The 18,806-nt window shown below is 40.4% G+C and overlaps 3 protein-coding genes across 3 annotated transcripts; 1 reads left to right on the top strand and 2 right to left on the bottom strand.

Annotated features, from left to right (window-relative positions):
- Positions 1-5,050: 5,050 nt before the first annotated feature.
- On the top strand, positions 5,051-6,388 carry LOC145449944 (mitochondrial fission 1 protein-like). The gene has a single exon (XM_080328386.1). It carries the CDS (start codon positions 5,169-5,171, stop codon positions 5,634-5,636), a length of 468 nt encoding a protein of 155 aa, XP_080184512.1. The 5' UTR covers positions 5,051-5,168; the 3' UTR covers positions 5,637-6,388.
- A 288-nt stretch (positions 6,389-6,676) lies between these two features.
- On the bottom strand, positions 6,677-14,002 carry LOC145449943 (mitochondrial import receptor subunit TOM40 homolog). Its single transcript, XM_080328384.1, has 9 exons — positions 13,872-14,002; positions 13,720-13,806; positions 12,760-12,827; positions 12,603-12,692; positions 11,878-11,979; positions 11,708-11,813; positions 8,618-8,740; positions 8,328-8,507; positions 6,677-6,987 (listed from the first exon to the last, which is right to left on the bottom strand). Exons 1-9 carry the CDS (start codon positions 13,915-13,917, stop codon positions 6,848-6,850), a joined length of 942 nt encoding a protein of 313 aa, XP_080184510.1. The 5' UTR covers positions 13,918-14,002; the 3' UTR covers positions 6,677-6,847.
- On the bottom strand, positions 13,976-18,345 carry LOC145449942 (exosome complex exonuclease RRP44-like). Its single transcript, XM_080328383.1, has 2 exons — positions 18,238-18,345; positions 13,976-17,577 (listed from the first exon to the last, which is right to left on the bottom strand). Exon 2 carries the CDS (start codon positions 17,537-17,539, stop codon positions 14,756-14,758), a length of 2,784 nt encoding a protein of 927 aa, XP_080184509.1. The 5' UTR covers positions 17,540-17,577; positions 18,238-18,345; the 3' UTR covers positions 13,976-14,755.
- Positions 18,346-18,806: the final 461 nt, after the last annotated feature.

Genomic DNA, 18,806 nt, shown 5'->3' with positions numbered 1-18,806 from the left:
ACCGGTTTAAATTTCTGAAAAAGTGTCCCCCTTTTAGATTTCCGCCCGCACCGCACCCCAAACCCCCCAATTGGGGGGGGGCGAGCTCGATGGGGGCCCAAAATTATTTCGTGAATTAGCATAAATCATAGAGTATTTTTTGAAAATTTATGCAATTTTTTCAAAATTTTTTCGCGCGGTGCGCGAATTCGAGATGCCATTTATCTTTATTATTGGGCATTGTGCCATTACCGCGCCACGACCCACCAGGCCACCAAGACATACAATCAAGTTTTAAGTCATATAACATGAGACTCCAAGAAGTGTGCCAGAACGATCGGCAGCGAGAAAACCTTTGCCGAAAAGGACTATAATGCCGTTATGCTGACCGAAGACTTCGTTATATATACAAAATACATATAGGTTTAATTGTCCATAGGCACCTAAATGACTGGCGCCGAATGTTCCCGTCTTGGCAATCTGAACCTCAAAAGACAAATACTATCCCGCTGAGAAAAAATTACGCCAATGAAGAAATACCAATTTGAAATCGTGTGCGTCTTTCAGTTTAGTACGTTCATGCGATTCTATATTTTTTGATTTATAGCAGACTGGACGTCACGAAATAACATCATGTAACGAAGTCATATCAACGGGTCCGCCCGCCCGAAGATGTTTAATTAATATTTACGGGCCCTCCCGTCTTCAAGACACTTCACTCAGCTCTACCGGTAAATCTCAATTACGTGAGTAGAGAGGACAAGAAAGTGATAGCAATATATATGCAATTGTCGATCTGATTGACCGATTTTATTATAAATTACCGAACATTTTCGCGCTTCGCGCTGGCTCACTATACAGTACAGCTAATTGCGTGACAAACGCGAACAACGTGATTGGGGGGGGGGCATTTTATCATCCTATGGGAGCCCAAGACCCAAGTTTTTGGGTCCCCTGAGGAGGTGCTGTTTCGTTCCTGCCAACGGGTATACGCCCGAAAATGTTTAATTATTATTGAGTGGTCCTATACCTTTTCGAACACACGTCACTCAGCTCTACCGGCAAATATGATTACGTGAGCAGAGAGAAGATAAAAATTGATAACAATATATATGCAGTTCCCGATCATACTGACCGACTCAATCATGAATTCTAGAAATTTTTCGCGCTTCGCGCGCTTAGGCGACAAAAGCTTATCTCAGTAAACAAACCCCCAATGTAGATGATAAGTAGCGATAAACAAGGCATAGCCTGAGGGGGTCTGGGGGGCTAAGCCCCCCAGAAGTTATAGGTTTATCACCCCAGGGGCCCAAGACCAACGTTTGGGGGGGGGCTGACGAAGTGCTGTTGCGGCCCTGAGTACTAGTATCAGTTTCCAAAAGTCTTGGTAAACCCGCTATTTATAACTATTTTTGGTGATATCGAATGGTATCAGATTTTACTAATTTTCTCCACTTTTTAGCTATTTGTGGTCGCGTTCTAGAGTAGGCCTAAAAGTACCAGTATATGAAATTCCACTATTGTGGTATGAGTGATCGGAGGTATATTCCATAGTTCTCGTATTCGTTTGTTTTTTGTGGTATTCATGGTGTTTGTCGACTACTATGGTCATTTAAACAAGACCGATTTTCTTCATTTTTATTCCGTAACTGCCGACTTATAGAGCACGGCCCAATTCTAGACTTTTTGTAAGACACCGCTTACGCGGATGAGGTGGCGAGGAGGCGCCACAACCCATTGGCGTTGCAGCCGTGAATTATACCCACTGCGCTATCTCTCTATACACTGGAAGGAAAGCCACGGCAGACTGCGTTGCACATTTGTATTTGATCGAGCTCCCAAATTCTCGTCACAGTTCAGTTCAGTTTATTTTTAACAGTTTTATCCGATCAGTACACAATAAGATTGCGATTCAATGAAAATAAAGAAAGGTGACGAAACGCAAGGCTGCAATGACTGGCGGGTCACGATTTTTGATGACTCGACTTGACTCAAGCCGTTTTCGCAAAATAGGCTACGGAAATGACACGACAATCTGTCGATTGCGCATGATTCGAACTAATAAGTCATATGACTCGAGACTCAGACGGCTATAAGACCGACATTTCATTGTAATTTCGAAGAACAGTCAAGTCACCACATTACCACACTAGTGGAATATCATATATTGGTACTTATATACTCTAGAATGCGACCACAAATAGCTAAAAATTGGAGAAAATTAGTAAAATGTGATACCGGCCATTCGATATCACCAAACAGAGTTATAAATAGCGCGGGTTTAACAAGTAAAAGTGAAACTGATATTAGTACTCATACTAACTATAATAGCCTACTATAGTCCATCCTCAAGATATACCGGACCACGACCTGACCTATCGAGATCGCCTTCCATGACATATGCCACACCCATTTTGTCGCTTGCTTTTTCTATACTATCTTCTTTTACTTTTCATTCAGTGTGCATGCCTCCTTTTTACATCGCCTAGGCCAGGGGTTCTCAGCCCTTTCTTGGCCGTGGGCCATTTTCCGGTTTGAAAATGTGCTGTGGCCCACCTCTTACCGTGTTCAATGCGTGGTAGTCCACGGCGCTGATATACCTATTTATCTAAAATATGCGCATTTTTCTCTTACTGATGATATTTAAATCTAGACTGCTAGGGTCATGTAATCGCGCGAAGCGCGACGAAAATTTTCGAGTTGAATAAATATCCTCCAACAAACGACCAACGAAATAATCTTGAGCCCCTTCGAGCTCCCCCAATTGGGGGTTTGCGTGCGGCAGTTACGGCCCTGGAAGATCATAGGCTAAAACTTTTGTGTATATTATGATCGTCCGCTGCTCCATTCGCGTCGCGAAACACAATGATCAAATCCACGCATCCACTGTGCGATTAGGGTTTTATTTCCACTATTAAGGAGAATAATATAATCATTCTGGGCCAGCTTCAAACCTTTTTTAATGAATGGGGTGCTAGTACTACAGAGAAGTGGAGAAATAGTTTTTTAATATACATGCTGTACAATGTACATTGCATGTCTTGTACCAAACCAACTGAAGTTGGGATGTCAGAATATTCAATCCAATGATACAATCAATTCATGTTACTCTTACATTACTTTCAATGATTTGCAGGCCGGACATTTTAAACCGACTCCAAATATTAATGCGCTCCGGTGGTGCCGTATGCCTTCACCAGAAGTTGCAAATAATTTTCAATGATGGCTATTTTTGTCTTACAATAATACGACCTACCGAAGTACAGTAAATCTATAAATCAACTACACTTCATTCCGACTTTATTGCACCCCCTTTCAACGGCATACGACATATGACCCTGCCGGAATACTTGTTACTTCAGCATTACCTTCCAATTATCATATGCTAGAAATTACTTTAGTTGCTGTTGGCCGTAGGTGGTCATAGCCAGTGGAAAGAGCAGCCATTTGTCCCTCCCGTGTTCGACTTGTACATGCTGACTCCATACGTGCCACTACGTCTCATCAAAGTGGGATGAAAAGTTTATGAATACATTTCTAGCGTTTACCATAACAAATATATAACTATAAACTTACACTAATTCTAAAATTTTCTAAATAGCTTTGTGGCCCACCTCAAAATGCTCTGTGGCCCACCCTTTGAGAACCCCTGGCCTAGGCTAAGGTGGGTGTCTGATTCCATAGACTAGCCTAGCCTACTCCAAGTCGCTTCGACCCTTCCTATCCTTTCATTGTTGGCCTATCGCATTTTGTGGTGTATTGAACTGATAAAATTGCTAATCATCCAATGATGATGATGAACTGAGCAGTCAGCACAATGACTTTGGACTCATATTCGACCCTTTGCTGGCTGACTTGGACTCGGACTTGACTCGGTGATGAATTGAAAATGACTCGACTTTGACTTGACTCGAGTCAAAACTATGAAAGTGAGATTGACTTGTGGCTCGGAGCTTTTGCGACTTGATTACAATGCTGTCGAAACGACTCGGGGTAGTCCTGTGGTTTTCAATGAGTGTGCCGCGAGGATTAATGTGGTTAACAAGGTCGATATGACAAAAATCCAATTATGCGAGTGTGGTACATAAAATAATCAGTGATTCTATTATTTTTACCCACTCATGACAGACAATGTACAATGCGATGTGAACGGAGAGGATGGCTACTATCATCCTCAAGATTACTGGACCACGACCTGACCTATCGATCTCGCCTTCCATGACATGCCACCCCATTTCTTGTCGCTTGCTTTTTTCTATACTATATCTTCTTTTACTTTTCATTCAGTGTGCATGCCTTCTCTTTACATCGCCTAGGCCAAGGTGGGTGTCTGATTCCATAGACTACGCTTCCGCACCTTCCTATCTTTTGATTGTATCGCATTTTTGTGGTGTATTGAACTGACAAGGTGGGTGTCCGATTCCATTGACAAATCCAAGTCGCTTCGACATCTTCCTGTCTATTCATTGTATCGCATTTTTTGTGGTGTATTGAACTGATAAAAATTGCTAATAAACCAATGATGATGATAAAAATTGCTAATAACCCAATGATAATGATATATAGGGTGCCGCGAGGTAGAAATCGGTTGAGAAACACTGGGGTAGTCTCTTAAATCAGACCCGTATACAATTTCCTGTCGGTTTGTGTTCTGAGGATACTCAATAATCTGTATTCCAATACGGCATTCTTTGCCGGGTGCTGCCTGCACTTGATGCACTGCGAAAATGACAAAATCGGGTTCTCCACATCATCGCTACGACCCCAAAAGGACCTGGACTACAAATTTGGTGTTCTTCACAGTATCGGTATCAATTTATTCATAATATCATCCAGGGATATCTAGAACTCTAGATATCCCTGCTAGTTCTAGATATCCCTGATATCATCAAACAAAAACACCACAAGATTGAGATACAACCATTGAACAATGAACATTTGTAATGGAATATATGGTTGAGTGAATGAACTGATGGTCATGTGACGTATAGGGAATTCACCTACAAGGGCAATAACAAGATTCGAGAATATCGTATGTATGTTAGGCATGCATATTCTGATCGTCACGTAATATGGATTCTTTATAATATTTGTTGTCGTATTTTCAAGGATATTATTTACTAGTCTATAGTTACAGTTATAATTCCGTTATTTCCTATAAGTGGAAATATAGACTTGCAGCCGGAGTTATGGAAGACATTGTAAACGAAGTTATATCGCCTGAAGATATCATGAAATTTGAGGCCAAGTATAAAAAAGAAGAAGCTCTTGGAGAAGTAGACAACATCACGGCGTTTGAATATGCATGGTGTCTCGTGAGGAGCAAGTATAAAAATGACTGGAAGAAAGGAGTGGAAATACTCGAAAGATTATACCATCATGGTGATAAACATGCCAAAAGAGATTATATATTTTATATTTCCGTCGCGCACTATAAGTTGAAGAATTACGAGGAAGCCTTGAAATTTTGTCACGCAATCCTTCACGTAGAACCCCAAAACCACCAAGCCAAAGACCTTGAAAAACTTATCAAAAAAACTGAGAAAAAGGAGGCGGTAACCGGTATGGCAGTTGTTGGGGGTGCAAGCCTTGTTGTGGGCGTCGGTGTTGCTGCGATTGGCGCTATTGTAGCTGCGGTTGCTGCTACTCGAAAATGACCTTGTTGAGATCATGTGGGATAGAGTAATATATTTCTTGCCCGATTGGTGAATGTTTTACTTATGACTGTGAGCAACTGTGCAACGTGACATTTATATTGGTCTTGAACGCGGTATATTCATATTGGAGTGAACCCGAATATTTTCGGCTGTCACTCGTCAGCCTGGGAAATCGCCAAAAAATTTCATGCTGGTGACGTCATATTCAACTTGACAATTTTATGGGGTTGACAGGAAAACTTGAATTGACTAAGCGCCGGCTTAGAATTCTTAATATTGAACCAAATTTGATGTGCAGCGTTTTTTAGGGCAACCTGACAATTTGATCAGTGAAGTTTATGGCATCAGGAAGTCCCTATGCTACAGGTATATATTTCACTGCCTCAGAGTGCAATGTGGCGTCGTATGTTTGCCTTCACAAGTTTGAGATTTTGAACCCCAGCCCACCGGGGATTCACTCCATCTTAACACTTTTCTTTTACTGCACTTGATACAAAGATGATTTTTGACTCTCTTTCTGATGTTGGAAATCTTTTTGTAGTGTTCAACAGATAGTTGCATTGAATACTGTAAATGTTTGTCGTATGAATAATGGAAAAAATATGTACGTTTTTGTGAAGATGCACAAATTAACAATCAACATTGACAGCCGTGAGATTTGACCAAGATACTTGATGTACAGTACTGGACGACTGCCTAATGTCTTTGAGAGCTATTCACACTTGTTGAATAAAACAAGAATTCATGTTGTACACAGCAAGTAGTTTAGTAACCATATTGAAGGGCTGAGGAAAGAATAACATCAATGAGGTTTGAATCTCACCGCGCCTAGATAACATTATTTTTCAAATGTGACACAATGTAGCAATGTTATTGCCAGTTATGAGACAGCTTCCGTAACTTTCAAGTTATTGGTACGCCTCTTGGCCAGAGGTCGTTAGTAGCGAAGTACAACTATGAAAATGATACTTCAATATACAATTGAGTGAATAATTCAATTGTATATTGAAGTTCTGTACCTCCAAGAAGCCCTTCAAAAATGATACTCGACATGAAAATTTATTCTGCATCGATCGAGAATACGGTAAAAAAAGATCATGTAAAGCGACAGGTTGACACATAACATAAAGAGTAATTCAGGTCAAGGTCTCAGCGTCGGCCGGGCCACCATGATGCACTACATTGGAGTTTCGTTGTTTGCCTGCGTTGCTTCAACCTAGCACTGCACCAATTCCCACCGCGACCTTGTCTTTCTCCAAATTATATGTCCCTGTTAAATTTAGCGATAACGGAAGCGGGCCTAGTTTTTTGTCCAGGGAACTGCCGATCGTCCATTGTGAATTCAGAAGACCTGAAATAGAAGATTACAATTTTTTTTTTTCAATATAACATTTGTTTCAAGAAGTAAACGTGTGTCCATTCTCTAACATAGAGGTGGGCGATTATTTCTCTCAACGGGCCACATGTGAAGCAGAAAATATGTTGGCGGGCAGAGCTAAAAGTTTGAAATATATACCAGAGCTAACAGACTGCCAAGTGGATGTGTTAATATTAGGTAATGAGAAAGTAAGGGTTCAGTTATAAAAAAGTAATATTTATTCAGTGTCACAATAATAAACATGAAACAACATATGCTTTACTCCACGCATTTTGTTTAAAAGTAGGTTTCATGTTCTAAATATCAAGCAACTTTTCGCAGGCTGAAAAATGCCCAGGTCTGCTCTAACGCAACCTACTGGAAGTTGTTCTTACAAAGGTTGTAGAAGGATTCGGATTTAGGCTACTTGAAAAGACCGCTAAGAAAGTAAAGAAAGTAAAATTTTGCGTACAACTCAATGATAATAGGCAACAAATCTTTAAAATCAATGTTCTGAGGCAGTGGTTCTGCACTCCGTACTCCTAAGGCTGTGACACATTGAAAAATATTCCATGCTCTATGTGACATTGGTATAAGTGGAACATGAATACTCATTACTCGGCCACTGAGTTTGACAACTTTTGATATCTTGCAATTTCGAAGGTGTGACCACCTTGGACTACCTGCTGAAAGTATGCGAAATATCTTGAAAATCTCACTTCTACTTAGCAGCAACGCCGACTACTTTGGCCGCTTATTATGCCGATTCTCTGACTTCATTGTCGTAACTGGTTGAAAACGACATATCGTCGAGGGAGATTCTAAGTAGTTCATTTCCATTCTTTTCAAATTGTAAGATCCATTTTTCAAATCACTTGTAATTGTCATTATTAATTATTTCTATAATTCGAATTTAGTTAACCTCATTTACTGACGTTCGCTTCTGATGAGAGTCAGTCGAAAAGTTTTGAGAGGAATAAATTAGACAATACGAACATTATTTGTTGCAATTTGTCAAATCGATAGAAAATCAGGTTTTCGTAAAATTTTCATATTTTTCATCCACACCTTGATCATGTCTATGTTTATCACATTGTTTCAAAGTTAATCATTGCCAAGATATGGCCAAAAGAGAAGGAAACTATTAAGAGTTAATCTTCTCAAAATGTGGTAAATGGAGATAAGCCACTTTGATTCCAGAGCGATAACGACAATTACCAGTACCCAATTTGATAAAATCTTTTTGAAGGACCATTGTATTAAAATATTGGCTGTGAATTCCGGAAAACAAGTCTCAAGAAAACTAACCTAAAATAATACAGACAAAACCTTACCTTTAAACAACAAATTCATTTTGGGAACGTCAATTTGATAAACCATGCTGGTCACGCTGTCCATAGTTCTCATCGACGCCTCAAACTCGACCCCGACTTGCACATTTTCGTTAGCTTTGCGGTAAAAGCTTGTGTGCAACCCACCGGAGCCCCACGTACCCGCCAGGCTCCAGTCTTTTGCTGAACAAAAATAAATGGATGTTTACTTGATGAGGCTCTAAGAGGTACATAACATCCATAGACTATTCCATTTGTTTGCTGTATCGTAAATATCTCTCAAATCAACACACTTTTGTATCTTCCTCCGAATGTTACGATTGCTTGTTGCTTCCCCGCACCTCTTTGGTAAAGCAATTCTGATCCTATAGATAAGTTTGGGGTGATCCCTTGTAGGTAGTGTGCAATGAACATGCCTGTGAGAAATACAAAACATTAGGTCAGATACACACACCATGGCTACCACATAGTAAAGTGGTTTGCGACTAGGGCTGGGCAAAATCTACTACCTGAGTATTATGCTTCGTGTCAAATATCACCAATTTTGACGTCACCACAGTGTGGATGATGTGAAAAGTCTAAATGTGTAGCTTTTATGCCACCACAAATAATGTAATGGAAGTTCTACATCACATGACAACATCTGTGGGTACTGGGTATGATCCCAATTAGGGTTGGGACTTCGGGATCAAATTTGAAATCCCGGGATCGGTATTTCCCAGGATTATCGCTCCTCAATCCCGGGATTACAAAAGTTGTAAAATACACATACAAGTTACACAAATAACATTTAGTCCTTGTGATATTGAATTGACGCAAAAAATAAGAGCATCAAGAGTATCATCGTTTAGATCAGGGGTCCCAAACTCCAATTTGCTCGCGGGCCAATTTCGTAGTTTTTGATGACGCGGCGGGCAGTAGCATCAAATAGGGGTATAACATGTATTTCCCAGTACGCCTTTTTTGTCGGACCTTGTACATTGGCATTCCATACACATTGTGAAAATGTAATGCACTATTGTAATATTCACGGTTGCCACGAAAAAGTCATATTTTTCAATATTTTTTAAAAATATTGTTGTGCTTGGCATAATTTGGCAACATAGGGAGTTATATAGACAGTTAGAAACCATGCGAGACGACAAATGCATCGTGTCATCGTAAAAGCTGTCACACTATAATTTATCAGCTAGCGGACGTTTGATGTGTGATAGCGATTCAGGTTTTTGGAGTGGTTTCAGAATGAAATTTCAAGTTCTCAAATCCGAAATCTGAAATTTTCGAGTTTAATATTGTCGAATGCTTGAAAAATCAAAACGCTGACGTGGGCCGCAAAAACAGTTCTGGCGGGCCGCGTGTTTGAGGCCACTGTTCTAGACAATCAGTCGAGTTTGTGACACTGCTTTATTACCAAAATAAGAGATATGGCGCTACATAAGCCTTGGTAGATGCTGTTCACAAATCCCGGGATTTCATCGGGACCAATCCTGGGATCTCGATTTCCCGGGGTCCCAACGCTATCCCAATATATATGTCACCAAAATTGAGGATCAGATTATTAACGAGCATATCACATCAAGCCTAGTCATTCCTATCCAGCAGCTCATCTTGAAGTTATTCTGAAATAGTGGTTATATGTTAGGGTTACCATATATCTGTAATCCAAATTCCGGACACTCTTTAGCGCCCACTACTGGATTTCAAAATGAGTTGTGATGTCACACTAGCAAAGCTTTATTCATATACCAGAGGTGGTCACGATCCGGTTCCGGAGTATGTGGCGGTGTGTTGTGTAACCGGGACCGAAACCACTTTTTTCATCCCCTTCCCGCTCAAATAAAGAATGATTTTGAGCCCACCATTAGGTAATCGATGCCACTTTCGGGGGGGGGGGGGATGGGGTTGCTGTATGATTCTATATGCATCTGGTTGTTGAATTTTTTGGAATAAATTCAGTCAATAATATTGGTTGTTCCATATATTAATACATAGATACTACTCTCCGCCCACATGATCAGAGTTAGCGGTAGAGCTGGTGGAGGATGATGAATTCGAAAATACTGGGTGCTTAATTGTTCATCGTTAAGTCATGTTCCTGTCCCACCGATAAGATTGTTCATCAGCCTTAAGCCGGTGCGCACCACGGAGCTTTATAAACACGCCACATCCAGTGGTTTCCAACCTTTTATGGTCGCGACTCCATCTCCAATTTGAAAATGTTCCGTGGCCCAGATCAAAATTTGACGAGCTGATTACTAAAAGAAGTCAGTACCTTTTCCTAGACTTACTCGCGGGCTATTTTGGAAGCTGATTACGTTCAACATGTTTGCAAACCCAAGAATAAAGGCTATATGACCCCCATGTTTGGAACCACTATCTCTGAATAAAGAATTTAAACGGCCTGAACGATATCTAGGAATATACCGTTCTCGTATAATTGCGATTAGACTTATTCCTATAAATGAAGGTTGTTTTTATTTATATATTATTGCAGTTTTGGCGAGGGGGGTAGTTCCCATGATAAATAGATGTGATGGTAAATCGCGCGCAGCGCGAAGAAAAATGTCATGCATCAGCATAAATATTCCACAAAATAATGTTTTTATGTTGATTTACGAGAAAGTTATGAGATTACGTCAAAATTCCGGACATTTGGCATATTTTAGAAATTCCTCCCGGACGCTACTTTGAACAGTGAAATTCCGGACATGTCCGGACGTATGGCAACCCTATTATATGTAGGCTATATTATAGGAGAAATGGATTTAATGGCGAGGTTTCCATTCCTTTAATGGAACAGATAAGGACGAAAACTTGAGTAATTTCGAATTCACCCCGGTTGACCTACTCCAACTTTTTCCACAAACCCCAATAAAATATCTCTATAAACAGAAAGATGTTTGTATCAGTAAGCTATTGGCAATTAACAAGAGTTTGCACAGTAGGATCTTTCATCTCAGATGGCCGTTCCGCTGATGCAAGTCCTGAAGTTTAGCAGGAATGAAGCGAAACTGCCTCGTGAAAATTATAAATTGGGTTATCTATCATTTTGCAAATGTAGAGGTTTAGCAGACCTCGTTGAAATGCTTCGTGGACCCCCGGTTGAGAGCCACTGTACTTCATGTTTCGAATGCTGTAATATGACCGATCGAGGCTTACAGACAGCCCTCAATAGTAGAAAACAGTAGTGAAACTATAATTCTTGTTGATAAATTAATTCTTAGCGGCAAGGAGCGTATCATTTCAGTAGTCGAATGATTGTGTCCGGCCCTAAAAATAAATGCAAATCTTCATCGCTATTAGTTGAGCAGGTAGGTTACAGTTTGAAGCGAGTGAACAGAAGTAGCCTGTGACAAAATCTTCCAGCAATTTCATCAACTTACCATTGCCATTAAGAGGGTCTGGGTCCGCCGTTACTACTGATATGGTTGAATCCTTCAAAGCAATGTCGGTACCCACTTGCAGGGACTGTAACTTTGATCCTAACGTCTTTGAAAAGCAAACAGAATCCAGGCACATATTGGATCGTAACACCAGCGCCTGGAAACCATACCTGAGCTATACACTTGAGTTTAATGTTGCTGGAGAACTGATGGATGAACTGGGCTTGTAGATTGCCTTCATTATCCATCTCGCCGACCATCACTGGGAATGCCTAAAACCAGGAAATTTGAGTATATTTCACCAAGCCAATGATTCCGAAAAAGGTTATGTTACTTTGGTCACAAGTAACTGGAGTTATAACGTTATCATTGCTGTAACTAGTTGAGTGAAAAATTGAGGCATAGTCTACAGCAGGAGCGTCAAACTCAACTAGGGTCACAGGTCGGATTCAAAACTTTGGTATGCCCAGGTGGGCTCTTCTTCCCCGCGAAAAAAGCCAAGAAAAAGACACGATGAAACAGCGCACTCACAAGGAGTGGAAAGAGCAAGAAATATTATTTCATCAAAGTTGCAGGCATTTACCATGATCAAATTTTGGGTTGATTTTGAATTTTTAGGGTTATCCGCCCGCAACATTAGTTGTCAAGTTTTACAAGATCAAAAAGATAGTGAATCGCATGTCTCCAGATTCCAAGTTCATACTCATATATTGGTTGACAGGCGCTTCACCCAAGATGCCAATTGAATGGTGATCAATCACCTGGAATTACATATTGATCAATCCTGATATAATGATCTCGTAAAAGGTTTTACCTGTCCTACATAAATATCAAATTATAAGCATAACATCCAGCTAGATTTGCTTTCAATGAGAAACCCCAAAAAATTATCTACCTCGGCAGGTCCTAGTTGCTTGGTTCCCACATACGTAGCACCAAAACGATACGCGGATTTTTCATTGTTGAGGTGTAAAGTGTGTTGTACCTGAGCAACAAGAAAAGGGTGTTAAGACAAAAGTCACGTATTAATGCCTTCAACGAGAAACGCCAACCTGAAAATGTGAACTTAGTCCTTTATTTGTCACGAATCGGATACCTTCATATGGCTGCAGCGCAAGTTCTATGAAAAACAAGCAGTCAAGTGACAAGTGTAAATGACAAGGTTTGAAACGCGACTACCATATCAAACACCTCCACCGACTGCACTGAAGACATTGACAAGATACAAGGGAATGGTCATATTTTCAAGTTCACTAGTATCGCTGTTGCTATAATTAACAAAATCAGACATAACCACAGTATAACTAATTACCTTGGCTGACTTTTTTAAACTAAATGATACTAACCAACGACATGGCATATGAACAATGCTGGGTAGTAGGTAGAACATTGCCATACACATCAAAGGAGCTTTACTGACCTCTAACCATACTGTTGAGAATGACTACACTAGGATTGTGCGAAAATAGCTTTATACTTGATGGCTAGTTGAGGAAATTGTTAAGTTTCAATATACCATTGAATAGTATATTTATATTCAATCGGGGATAAGCGCTCTCTCCGCCCCGAATAGTCAAAAGTTGATGCTGGTGAATTCATATTTTGTGATACGATTGTTGATACGGCATACAAAGTTCTTTCCAATTCTCTACTTACTAGTTGCTGAAGATCACCCCTGACGACCGTCAGCCGGATATATCAAGGTTCGTTTCAATGAATATACAATTCAATTGGAAATTGTTCAGGCATACTCAATTTGGCTCAGTTCCGACCGTATTCCAAATCAGAATTTTCCACTGTAAATACTATTTTTGAACCACTCTAATACACACTAGCGGTAAACATGTGCACAGATATTGTGTACGAGTAGCATGGCCTTACTAGGCTGCACGAGTCGGTGGTTAGTTTATATGCCGCAAACAACCACCAAGGACAAAAATACAAACACCATATTCCTACTGTAGCCTACTCAGCACTCAATTGTAGAAGTTTGAAAAAAAAAAGTTACATACCTTTAACGATCTTGTGCAGTTCCTCAAAGGTCCCTGGATTACAGTTTTTGGATGCTTCTGCAATAGGTTTTTCATTCAACGGAGGTGCTGTTAAATATACATATAACGGCTCTAGTCACATCCTTAAATTAATAGTAAATCTCGGTACAAACCTGAGGCCGCTGAAGGATTTGCAGTGGATGCTAATATGTTCCCCATGATTTACAGAAAGGATATAATAATTGCATAAAATATGTACTTATTCAACATCTAAGCATCTGCAATAGACCATATACCTTGAAACGTGGGAAGGATTCAGAGGCAAAAAGCAGGTGCCGCATTCGAAAAACTCACAGAACAACGAAAATTCATGAATCGTCTATGAGAGAAACACCACAAGTGTCCATGATTGGTTTTCCGAGACAAAATTATCGACAAAGTTGGTATATTGGCAGTGATGGTGACACATTATGGATAAAATACCTTTGTAACTTCAATATACAATTGAAATAAACCCTAGTATTTTCGGCCGACACTCGCCAGGGCACTTGTCATCAAACCCAAGGCATTCCAAACACTCACTCATTGCATATCACGATATCAACTTATCAGCAGAACTCGCGGACAAATACACACTCGAAGATGTATGTTTTAACCAGAGTTGAAGAAATTTTCATCTTTTGCAAATTTCATTCAAATTAGAATTGTAGCTACACTGTTTTTTCGAATTAGATTTCGAATTACTGAATCCCAAAAACTTGGAAATTGAATTAAAATCCGAATTTCAACGAAATATAAAATCCGAATTTCAGTTCACTTCAAATCAGAGCCAAGCTCGACTAGTTTCACTTCGTTTGTTGTATTTCCAGGAAAACCAGAAATGAGATTAAAATTAAAATGAGAGAATTGAAACACTTCAAAAATTAGAGTGCGTCCAGTTTTACTCCAATCAGTCTAATTTGAAAACTAGAATTATCTAGTTGTCTAAGCCTGAAACAGTCTGCTGGCAACGACTTCCGCAAGCTTACAGCAGATGATGGCACATGCTACAAGGTATTCAAAGAGGCGGAACACTAATCAAAGGGATCGTGGGTGATACCAGTTTCATCACAATTCTCTGCCTCTGAATATTCGACTTGTCGTGCGATATTTCCACGACCACGGCGTCGAAAACCCGCAACACTCTTCCGCGAACAGCTATCTTGCATTCATCCTCAACAAAGTCCATTTGTTCGACAGAAACCGCAGCTCCGTCTGTCGTTTTATCGAGAAACACGGTCCCTTCCAATCCGTACTTAGGTATCAGCACTTGAACCGCGTTTTTCTTGACGGATATCACAAATCCTTCCTCGTTTACGACTTTCCCACGGAAAAATAGTTGAGTGTGCAAAGCAACAGAAGCTCTCTGCGCATACTGTGACATTCTGTGTCTGAAATTCAAGTTTTCGCATATCAACTGCACTTCATGTTTGTTCAACAACGACGAGAAAGTGTTATCCGCACCAATCGCAGCCGCTAATAATCTATGCACGAGAATATCCGAATATCTCCGAATCGGGGATGTAAAATGAGTATAAATCGGTGCCGCCAGACCGTAATGCAAGTACTCCGAATCCATCCCGCTGCAGAAATATGTAGCCTGTAACATACAACGCGTCGCGATAATCCGAAGTAGCGTCTGTATGTAAGGATTTCCTGGAATTTTGGCATCATCAAGAGATTTAGCTAGTTGCAAAGAAGTCCCTGTTTCAATTACAACGCCTCTAGACTTGGCTGCATTGATCAATGTATCGTAATTAGACTGGGGCGGAGACGGATGCTTTCTCAGTACAGCACAGTCTGGAAATTCACTCTCAGTATACATAGCCACTGAGCAATTGGCTAACAACATAAATTCTTCCACCATTGAGTTAGTATCCTTCAATTCTTTCGTTTGTAAATCAATAGGGTCGTGTGTTTCGCTATCAATGTGAAATCTCACTTCGGGAGAGGCAAGGCTTAATGCGCCTCGATCAATTCTGCGCTTTTTCAAGATTTTTGCCAGTCTGTTCAATCCTCGTAGTCCAATCGTCACATTATCATTCATAGATTTGTCATCAATCATAAGCTGTGCTTCTGCGTAAGTGAGAGACTTCCTCGATCTGATAACAGACTTGCAAAACCTAGTGTCTACAATTTCGGCGTTATTGTTTAACTTCCAAATGCATGAAAACGCAAGACGATCTCCGTCATCGCGTAAAGAGCATAGATTTGATGATAAATGTGCCGGAACCATATCAATACGTTTATCGCACAAATACACGGTGGTGCCTCTGGACTTGGCTTCCTCATCCAAAGCACTGTTAGGTCTGATAAAGTAACTCACATCAGCAATATGCACACCAACTTCACACAGCCCACTTCCGTCCGTTAAATCACGGTAATGCAAACAGTCGTCAATATCAGTACAACCAGGCGGGTCCACGCTGCATACTGGTAAATACCTCAAGTCTTCTCTTTTGGCAAGTTCATCATCAGGAATCACCCAATCTGCTTTCGGAAGGCATTTTAAAACCGCGTTTGAAAAGGGCTCGTGCGGAATATCATGTTCCAGCAATAGTACTTCATTTTCAGTGTCTTTATCGCCAATTTCTCCGAGAGCACGCACAAAATGTCCTTGAGGGTATTTGGAGAATCTACCCCAGCTGTCGAGTGCTACAAGTATTCTCTGCCCGATTAGTTTCGCGGCTTGTCTCGTTTCAACACGAATACGCGGTATACGACGGTCTGCGGGTGAGAATAGATGTTTTGTCATCTCTTTACTGCCAGAGTCTTCAAGAATACCGCAGTAAGGCCGCCAATTCCTTTTAATGATCCCCACCACTTTACCAGTGCGTCGTAAAGAAGACTTATTTACATTTACATTTTTGGCTTTGTATTTACCAGAGTCTTCGCCAGTATCGGCACCAGGTTGCAACTCAGTATCAAGGACGATATCGCTCGGAGAAGACCATTCTTTTTTCGGCAGTACCTCAATAGCGACTAAATCTTGATGTACGGCTCTGTTCAAGTTAATTCGACCTTGTATTAACACATCTCCGTCATCTTGCAGAAAAACAGTCGCTTCTAAATAGTTATCTCGGCTGATATTCAACTTGCCTTGATGATATTTTCCGGATTTGATACCGATTTGTAGTTGCGACAGCGGCAAGTGTTGGGGGTAAGAAACAGTTTTGTCAACTTCAATGCCATCACTAGCTTGTCGGGCTAACTTGTCTAAAAGTTCTGGGAATCCGACAACATTTTCGACATATTCTTCAATAGTGAAACATAGTAATCCACTTTTTATGGCCTTTTCTTTATTGGCCTTGTCGTTAGTCAGTAGGACTGCACGTTGGTTTCTGTCTTTCAAGCAATCATCGTAGTATTTAGTGGCGGTGCGGATCAAACGGTCATTCCAATCGTTACTGATTTCACCTTTTTCTCGTTCAGCCCAAGTATCAATGGAATGTTCATTGGTGTATACAAAAAATTTCTTGTCACCATTCTCAATCAAGGTCCGTAGTTTTTTGTAAACGGGAGACGACCGACGCCGAACCTCTCTCAAAACAGTCTGCAGAATGATCACGTTTTTTATGACGTCATGATGAATCACGTCGATCTGTTTTAAAACGACATTGGTATCCAACACGAGGTAATGCTCTACGTCGAGTAAAGAATTTTTCAGAGACGGGTTCCTGTCCATCGCGTTGGGTTCGTCGTGAAGACCGTTTTTGATATCATCTCTCAAGTAGTGCTCGCGTGTGATTTTTAGAATCTTCCCAGACTTGGTCTTGACCATGATAACTTTGGACGTCAGCATTGTGTATCATTCGGTAGGTTGTGATATATAGTTAAAATCTGTTTTGATATGGCAACAATGCATGATTCAAACATTTCATATTCATGCTACACATGATCCTGTTTGGAATCGGTGTCCTGTGCTCACACTATATTATATTTTTTAATTATTTTTTATTAAATTCCTTTAAATTGGAAAATCATCGCTGCTCACCTGATATATCAGGCAAAAAGGCCAGCGATTCCAATCAGGCACATGATGAGATATGACTTTGCCAAATGCTAGGTAAAGTTTAGTTTCTTTCACCTACAAAAACTGAAAGAAGAATCAAATCCCATGGATCAACGTTATCAAGCTTATTCTATAGATTACGAACAAAAGATCTGGTAAATTTAATGCACCATATATATATGCAGTACAAATATGCAAATTTCTTATAGCCCTCAACAAAGTCTGAAATATGCATTGATGATTGACTAATTGTGCCGCCCAATTGTAGGCTACATTAAACCACTTTTCAACTTCCTGGCTGGTCAAATATTGCCTGTAATAAACCTACGCTCGTGTAAACGAAATCAAGAATACTTTCGCCGCGATATTTCACGAATTTTCAATTCATTACAAGTCCATAGCACAGCACATATATTTTATGGATCGTTCTCAAAAACAAACGATTTGGAGGTCCTGTACATATCAAGTAACCTACACTTGGTAGTTACCTATGTGTGACGTTCAGTTGCTCGCGTCCTCTCGGAAGCCTTTCACGGTAACACACTATTACTATTACTGGCTCTTCGCAATATTATCCAAGGGCATAGGAGCAGATTTCGAAAAAGCGAGCTTAGCTTGCAGACCCGCACGCGGTTATGCTGTGGGTTGCCAGATTCATGATTATTCCCCACCGTTATTCAGATTCATTCATTCCATGAGCAATTCATCAATGGTTCAAGTTCAAGTTTATTCATAAAATTCCATCACTTCAAAACATCCCAAGACTGCAATACAATGAATGATAGGAAGATGCCAAAACGACCAGGAGTAGTCTTAAGATCAGACACCCACCTGGGCCTAGGCGATGTAAAGAGGAGGCATGCACACTGAATGAAAGTAAAAGAAGATAATATAAAGTGGCTAGCGATAAAATCAGGTGGCAAGTGACGGAAGGGGAGATCGATATGTCAGGTCGTGGTGCGGCTGACTAGTATTCATTGATTGGGACACTCGCTATCAATTGCCCGCTGCCACATCGCCCCTTATAAGCTTGTATCGAGACAGTAGTCGCATCTAA

Source organism: Botryllus schlosseri, chromosome 11 (assembly GCF_051294905.1).
Source record: "Botryllus schlosseri isolate E-star chromosome 11, Bs_hap1, whole genome shotgun sequence".
Classification (NCBI taxonomy): domain Eukaryota; kingdom Metazoa; phylum Chordata; class Ascidiacea; order Stolidobranchia; family Styelidae; genus Botryllus; species Botryllus schlosseri.
The sequence above is the reverse complement of the archived record's forward strand: the minus strand, read 5'-3'. Positions and strand labels throughout refer to the sequence as shown.